The 8,426-nt window shown below is 43.1% G+C and overlaps 1 protein-coding gene across 2 annotated transcripts in view; it reads left to right on the top strand.

The window, feature by feature from the left end:
* Window positions 1–1,144: 1,144 nt before the first annotated feature.
* mcu (mitochondrial calcium uniporter) overlaps window positions 1,145–8,426 on the top strand; it is a 58,480-nt gene continuing 51,198 nt past the window's right edge. The window contains exon 1 of one of the 2 annotated variants that reach the window (XM_030106372.1): window positions 1,145–1,326. In XM_030106372.1, the coding sequence (XP_029962232.1) occupies window positions 1,210–1,326 (117 nt within the window). In that variant the 5' untranslated portion in view covers window positions 1,145–1,209. The remainder of the gene's footprint in view (window positions 1,327–8,426) is intronic. The other variant, XM_030106373.1, reaches the window with a different exon arrangement.

Here is an 8,426-nt window from a genome sequence, read left to right as displayed (position 1 = left end):
TTGTATATTAGAAAGGAGAAGATGTTGTGTTCATTGTTGTTCATATTAGTATGATTTCAACCTTTATTTTCATGATATCAGTCCATGATAAATTGGACTGCAGCTACATAAAAAGGTAGACAAATCATGCTGACAGGGTAATTATATATCACAACATCCTTGCATGATACAGCTTTGACTTATTTCCACTGGCTGCACTGTGAAATGTATCATCCACACAGAATTATATTACACCTATATGTAATTCTTTAAGACTTCAATACTTACAATGCTTCAATACCAGAAATGTACCTGTTGTTGTGCAGTCTCCAGTGGCCATGAAAATAGTAGTGACTTCTGGCTTTATCTCTTCAGCTAAATGGGTTTCTATCAATCTTCAAAATTACCCATGTACTGTAAATGATGGGAACTTCTAAGTCTTGAAAATTTTATGCCAAAGACTATTTTTGGGGAATGTTCCACAATTATTCAGACGCTTGTTGCAGATTCATGAACCTCTGCCTGTCTTCAGTTGTGAAATACTTTTTCATGCACTTTTTTGCTGCCATTCATTGTAACTGGAAAGAAAATGCTTTGCTAACTTCTTTTTTGTTGTTGTCCTTGATGTTTGGCTTCTCCCTTCTGAAAATCATATGATTTTCATGTTTGATTTCACAGTTTTACAACGCAAGGCCATATGGACACAGCCTGAACATTTATAATAAAGCTGAGATTTGAATAATTCGAATAAACTTCACATTAAACGCTTCACATTCACAAGTGCAGATAGAAAAGGTTCAATGGGTGTTCATGAAGTGTGGACAAACTGAGTGAAATCACATTTATGGATGGATCACAACATTCCAACTTCATCTTACTAAGAACAGGTTTAGGATTTCGGCTCTTTCACTTTGAATTTGGGCTGTAAAGTATAACTCATTTTCTTATTCGATGCATTGGTGTACATGGAGTCATCGGGTTTATTGTTTGATTGCAGAAGAATGCTTCATAGATGAAGGAAACAGGTGAAAAAGGCAGTCTGTCTGTGCGCATATTTGTTTTGATCCAGCCCGCACGAGAAGTGTGTATCTTTGCATACTGGTGCAACACTGGGCATGTGTGTGAAGCCGTAGTCCAGCCCCGCAACCCGCCCACCTCCCTCCCTCTTCCCTTCGGTGCGTCTCGGTCCGCCCGCAGCAGTCTCCTTCCCGGCGAGCTTTCACTACAGAGATGGCTGCGAAAGTGTGCAGATCAGTACTCCTGTTGTCCCGGAGCAGCGGAGCGGTGGCCGGCAGCCTCCCCGCACTTGTTGGGTCTTCACAGCGACACCATCAGCACATAAGACCGGTAAGTCCCAGGACGTGTGCGCGCGGCTGGTGGGAGGACCGGGCGGGCTGGCTGGACCGGAGAGGAGAGGAGGCAGCTGTGGCGGCTGGGGCTGGCTAAGGAAGTAGAGCTAACTAGCCTCAAGATTTTCCGATCATGTGTTTTTTTTCCTCCCTCTCTCTAATGTCAGGCTCGACATGAGTCATGGCGTGTCCCCCTGTGTGGCGGGGTTATTTTAATCCACGGCGGGACGCGGAGCTTTGACACAGGCAATGCAGGGTTTTTTTTTTCTTCCTTTTATTATTTTTTTATTTATTTTTTTTTGGATCACTTGCTGAAGCCCATAGACACCCCACTGCCGCTGCCCCGCCGTTTACTGTAGCCAGCCCCCAGCTTTCTCCAAACCATTTGTCCTTCAACTTTACATGCGTGTCTTTATTAGCCGTTTCCTCCGCTGTCCGCGGTTAAGGCTGCTCTCCTGTGTGAGGCTGGTCTGGATTATCTGCAGTACATGGTCGGATCGGTTCGATCACGGACGGACACGGAAAGGGTGTTATTCTTTTCCCTTTTTTTTTTTTTTTTTTGGTGCCATTCCAGTGATCAGGACGGTTTGCGTCTGCAGACCTGGGGAGGTCTGTGATGATGGCTCCCCTCACCTCTGCTTCTTCTACATGCTGTGTGAACTGCAGTGCCTGTGTGGTGGTGCAGCAGCAGAAAGTCAGAATAATGAATATCTGTCCAGAGCGAGAGAGGAAAACTACAGCTTCGTGTGTGTGTGTGTGTGTGTGTGTGTGTGTGTGTGTGTTGAGTTGCAGCCACTGTGTATTCATGCACATATGTGAGACTTGACTCAAACATGGAAGCCCACACTTGGATGATGTCAGACTCTCCAGCCAGCCTGCTGTTTCTCCCCTCCCTGCGGGTGTTTCCCCATTCAGCTGGGAGATCCTGGGTTTTCCTGCAAGCTGATGCAGGTCTTTTTTACATGGTTACTGCTGTGGCGACAGACACCCCCCCCCCCTCCTCAAAACACACAATAACAGGAAGGAGGTTTTGCAAAAAACTCTCCCTATGGTTGCAATAGTTGCACAGCCTGTTCCTGCTTTGTGACCCTCTGCCTCGGCGAACACTGCGAAGCTGCACAGCAGCTGCATCAGGAGGGAGCTGCTGATGCACAGAATGGACCTGAATACAAAAGAATGAGGAAGTCATTGCAACCTAAGTCGGAACGCCCCCCCGCCTTTACAGTCACCTGCCAGCACTGCCATCATCTTTAGGGTTTTCCCTCTCTCTCTTGTTGGTCTTTTTTCTTACTTTGTTTGCCTCGTGAATGCTGTGTTTCTCGTGTTTTCCTTTTCTTACCCCTCTCCTATATAAACACTGTCACCCTGGCCACAGGCATTGTGAAATTAAATGAGGCTTCCCCTCCTGTGAAGCAACCTGCCTCCGGGGTCAAGCAGCTGTCAGAACCGACAGGCTTGGCCCATATCTTCACATTAAGCCACTTTGAATTATTGCAGTGACAAAAATTCAGCTTTTTGGGGAAACCGTCAAATAAAGGGGCTTATTCAAACTTTCAGTCAGGGATGAGCCACTTTGATCATGCTTGTAGTCACAAAACCATAATCTTTTCTGAAAGAGTGCCAAATACTAATGGATTATTTAATAACGGGTGACAATCGGAGCTGCTAATTTAACATAAAGAACTAACTGAATGGCTATAAATTAAGCTAATTGAATCAAAATGATGGTTTCCACAGAGTACATTCAGGTTTACAAAATTTGTTGAAGCATTGCTATTCGCGATTTAAATGTCGTTAAACAGCCTGGGTTGGAAAGCACTTATTGGAGGGTGACAGGTGGCCAGATACCCACCAGTTGGCCATGTCTGCCTTAAGTGATTTAACAAGCTGGGTTCGACGCTGCTGATTTTGCCCTAAACAGGTTCTATTTCATTTCATTCTGTTCAGGTTGTAGTTTTGTTTGCCTGTCATACTGTGTCTTCGTCCACTGGAGCGTTGCTGCTGCAGCTCCTAATGCTGGCCTGTCACTTTGTGACAGCCGAGCCTCTCTACTCATTTGTTTCACTGCAGTGTGGAAACTCTGTTTCCGGAGTTGCTTTTAAAGCTGCAGGAGGAGAAATATGTACTGTTGCCTTACAATGTTTAATTCCACTACATTAGTATCACCTATTTGAGTCAATATTTGCATGCCATTCCAAATAATTTTTTTCATGATTGTCATCTTTTTTTATGAATTTATTTCCGTTTAGGCAGACCTGTTAAACTGAGCAGTTGGTGGCTGTTACAGTCGAGGCCGGGAGGGTCGAGGCCCGCTGTTGGCTTTTAATCCAATCAGTGTAGGAGTAAACTAATTTATCCCCGCTGCCTTCTCGGACTCGGCGCTGAAGTTATCCGGATTAGTGTGATAAGGGAGTGACTCTAAGCTCGCGGTTGTACCAAAGGTGATAAGGCAGTTGAATGATTGATCAGTGTGTCCATGTGGGCAGTTTCATTCACGTAATCCTATACTCCATAGACAAAACATTTTGTGACTTATGATTTTAGATTTGCCGGTATGATCTTGAGTTTTTTTTTTTTTTTTTTTTTTTTAACAAAGATTCATGTAGTATATTATGAAACGCCAGTGGAAGGTCATGTTAGCTGTTGTTTATCAGAGCTCATTAATGATTTCATTCGTGGCGTTGGAGTCAGATGATTGACAGGCGTGTGGCCCTCTTCAGTATGGCAAAGAGGCACTTGAGTGCTAATTTAGCGTCTGAATCCTGTACAGCACTGGCCCGCGCGTCTGCTGCTCGCTTATCTCTTCATATCAAGCCCGGTGTGTCTGCTGCTGCAGAAGAATTGCTGTAATCTTTGGTCAGCTCGGCCCATATTGGATTACTACAGATCTGTACACAGGGGTGGTTTTAATGGGCATGGAGAGCAGTTTAGAGGATTTCCTTAAGTGGGTGGGAAAACTGATCTGAGATTTTTAGCATGGGTTCATAGACTTGCCAGGCTACATGAGACAAAGTGATAGCATCAAGTTTCGGGCGGTGATTAGTTGTAGTAACAAAATGATTGATTTGTTGAGAGCAGGATCCCTTCAGACCGTATACTTTGCAGTGCTGTTACTGTTCATGGGTACATGCTTGTTGTTTCCAAATTTGCACAAAGCAATACTGGCTTTGATAAAGTGAATGCTATAACTAACCGGCTGTCCGAATGAATCACATATAGTTCGTTTTGTAGATTTAAACCAGAACACTCAATGCAAATCAATCAGTAAATTCCCCTCCAGCTGCATGCACAATAATATATTTTGAAAGATGGAAGTTGGCAGTACAAATAAGACAACCTTTGCTGCATGACTAAATACAATATACTTTATATTGCATTTTACATGAAGCATTCAAGACGACAATTATGCTGAGTGAAACAGCACTCATTTGCACACTAGTAGTACAAAGTCCATCGCATTAAAAAAAAAGACTGCAAGTCTTTTAGGCAGAGCAGTATCTCTTCTTATTTAGCAGCTGCAAACAGTTCAGTCCACTTCTGACTGCCCACTCCTCAGCGTTTGAATTAGTTTCAGATAGTGGGTTGCAGAGCAATGAACAGGAAATCGAGGAGAGACGTCCAATCTTGTATTGGCGCGCAGGCATGTTGGTTCGCTCTGCTTCAGGGGCGACATATCTCTTTTAGACCAACGTCTCAGGACAGAATGTCCTCGTCGGGCTGCGTGGAGGTTTTCAGAGCCGAGTGAAATCCTGACTTTGTCTCAAGCTTGGACCCATGTATGTTTGAGTTGTCAGTTTCCAGTATGTTTCCCAGATATGTCCCGGTTTCCATGGCGTTAGACAAAGATCCAAAGCAAAGACACAGAAATTAATCCTTTGATTTACAAATGAGCTGCGGAATGATGAAAGATAAAGTACTAAAAGATATTTACTGCACTCACAGCGGCAGTGTGATGTTGTGTAATCCTACATTACAGTCATTCGTGCTTAAAAAGAACCGATGCTGTAAAAATGTGCTGGAAGGCAGAACCGGTGTTCCATATAATAGAACAACATCATGGTGAAGAAAATATTTAACAAATTTAAGAGGGTTACTTTATTAGTTGGAGCTGTTTACAGCCCGCCTGTAATGTAGTTCTGTTAATGAGGTCTGGTTTCGTATCTGACAGAAAAGTGTATTTTTATGTTTGTAAAACTGCAGGTGGGTGTCTAGTTCACTGCATTAATACGAACGTAGTACATGTGAGAGGCTGTATTAAAAACATCTTTAAGCTCAATACAGTTCAATTCTCCCTTGTTACCAACTGTTTGAATGTTAAAATGTAGAGCTTGACCTCACAGTGACATAGTGGTAAGCAGAGGTTGGTTGCACCTTCCTGGTTGGAGGATGGGTTGGGTTTTTCTCCAAATTCTTTGATTTCTTCCCAAAATCTAAAAACATACATTTGTAAATAGCTCGACGAAACAAAACTGATCCAAACCCATCATAGCTGGTCTCGGGTGTTTGTGTTTTGATGCTTTTGTCAGAACTTCTTTCAAAAGTGATTGCAACTGCTCCGGCTTGATATTTCATCTCGTAAATGGGTTTTGTACTCATTCCATTGTAAACTTAAAGCCTAACAGGCCTCATGCCTCATTTTCACTTCCAAGGCCCTGGTTGTATTGTCTGATACCTTGTGGCGTTGAAGTGAAACTATCGTGGATTGTGTCTCCATCAAACAAAATGACAAGTGTGTGTTGTCGCCTCAGTGCAGTGATGAAATGCTGATGGCTTTAGTGGCCGTTCCCTGACGGAGCTCCTGTCAGTTCAGGTGGCGATCGCCCTGGCGAGCGATAGCCAGAGTGATTTCCAGCGTCTGCGGCTGTGCGGGAGTGGTATGGCTGAGCGGGCAGCTGTGCTGCACTGAACCTGAGAGGGGGCATTTGTTAGGCTGCACCCCCCTTTTTTTTTTTTTTTTTTTTTTTTTGACACTTTTCTCCAGGGTTTCTGGCTGTATCTGTTACAATTAGGCTGACAGGTTTGTGAAGTGCTTGAGCTAAACCCTGAGATGGGCTTTGTTCGGGTTTGATGTTCGCATGGTTCTGGGTGAAGTGAGCCGTACAAGTATCGGGATAAAGACACAGAAGCAAAACAGTCTTTTTTTTGTGTGTGCTTTATTTACTGAAGTGCATCTGCACCTTTACCGGGTAGCATTTAATGACAGAATCTTAATTTTACGTCTCAATTAATATTTTAATTGCACCAGAACTGCTCAGGCTGCATGAAGTCCTGTTAGAGCAACATGAAAAACAGCTTCTGCTGTTTGCCCCAGGAACAGCTGCTCAAGCTCTGTTAACTCATGCTTGCATTTTGGAATCGGCAGAGGAGAAAACTCCCTTTTCTCCTTCTTCTTCTTGAATCTGATAGATCTTCAAAACACATTCTAATACACGTCCTGCTTTCTTGTTCTAATTTCTCTGTGCCCTCTCGGTACGACGCCCTCACACACAGTAGGTCACACAGTTTAGTTTGAGTCTGAAGAAAATGTTCTGCATTTAGCAAGCTGGACTGCTGCTACATCCCTCCATCTGTCTCCTTGTTTGTAAATACAGCGCAGCAAGATTTTCAGTGTTTCATCTCCTCTCTAGACCGAGAAACGGCGAGTTTTCTTTGTCTGCTCATTATGACCACGCTCTGGTATTGTAATGAATGTGACTGTGCTGATGGACAAAGTCCTCATTAGTACTCTGGAAGGGATTTCACCCTTGAAGTGGTAAATGACTGGTGAACCTCTGCTGTTGGCATAGACTAATTATCTGCTTCCCGTGTTTCTGTGTGGCCCAGCGTGTCTCCAGTCGAGTCTGAAAAGGACATTAAACTAGGCCAATGTGTGTAATGCGATGATGGATGGAAGCCACGCTTGGTTGCCCCTCCTCATCTCATCCGAGATGCGGGACTGGTGGCATCCTGTGCCAGGAGGGCAGGTGAAATGACTACGAGAACCTGAAGGTCATTGACGGGCCCGGCCTCTCACGCCATCAGATTTGTGATTGGGCTCATTATTTAGAAAAATCAGAGGCAACGTTCCTTTCAAATGAACACTGTGAATTAGACTTGGGGTGATTTAACTTGTACGAAGGTCAATTGTGTCAAATAAAAGATGTGCTGCTGTCATTTTGTTAACATACCTGTTCCTCAGTGTTGCAGAAAGACACAGGGCCTTCAGTTTGAGTCAGACTGAATGGCAAACTGTCATGATGCAAGTGAAGTTATATAATACTTTAATGAATAACAGCTAATACAGTTTAATCTTAAGGAAGTGCAAGCTTAATTATAATACTTAGAAATATACTCTCTCTGGTGCTGCTTTTCACAGTAATCATTCCTTCAATCTTTATCTGCTGCTGAAGTGAAGAATATACACAAAGGATTTGTGGACAGTTTAAACACTGGACGGTGAAACACGTGGCGAGTGAAGGTTGGAGCGTCTGAGTAATCGAAGTTCCATCAATAATGAGACAAATGCTTTAATTTATAAATCCAGGCTCTGGCCTAGTTGTGCTTCTTTCCTGAAAAGTTCAGTTTATCTGTGACTCAGCTGTGGTACAATTAGGAGTGTGATTTTGCAAAACTTGTCAAGTCTCTTTGTGGTTGGTTAGAATTTATTCTTTTTCTGATTGGAATTACGCTGCAGTTTGTGGCATTGATATGATTTTTTTTTTGCAAGCAACTGTAGGAAGTGACAAAAATTGCTAGTCAAGAGGAAAAAATGAGCAATCTCATTTTTTTTTTCTTCTTCTGCCTCCTTCAATTAGTTATGTAATCACACACAAGCAACAAAAATAGCTGCAGATGTTTCGGTTCTCTTTGTGATTAGCTTAAAAGATACAGAAGTGCAACACACACACACACACACACGCACACACACACACTCAACTGTCTTTCTTTGCATTTACTTGTGAGTAAATTTCTACTATTTGAGGAGTATAATATAAACGGCAATACAAGGTCATGATGTTTTTGTCTTTTCTGATATTTCACTGTTTATGGATGGTGAATTTGTGTAGCTATCAGACGTATGGAGGAAAAGTGTTGGTTTCAAAATGAAGATACCCGTGT

This window comes from Salarias fasciatus, chromosome 13 (genome assembly GCF_902148845.1).
Source record: "Salarias fasciatus chromosome 13, fSalaFa1.1, whole genome shotgun sequence".
Classification (NCBI taxonomy): Eukaryota; Metazoa; Chordata; class Actinopteri; order Blenniiformes; family Blenniidae; genus Salarias; species Salarias fasciatus.
The sequence above is the reverse complement of the archived record's forward strand: the minus strand, read 5'-3'. Positions and strand labels throughout refer to the sequence as shown.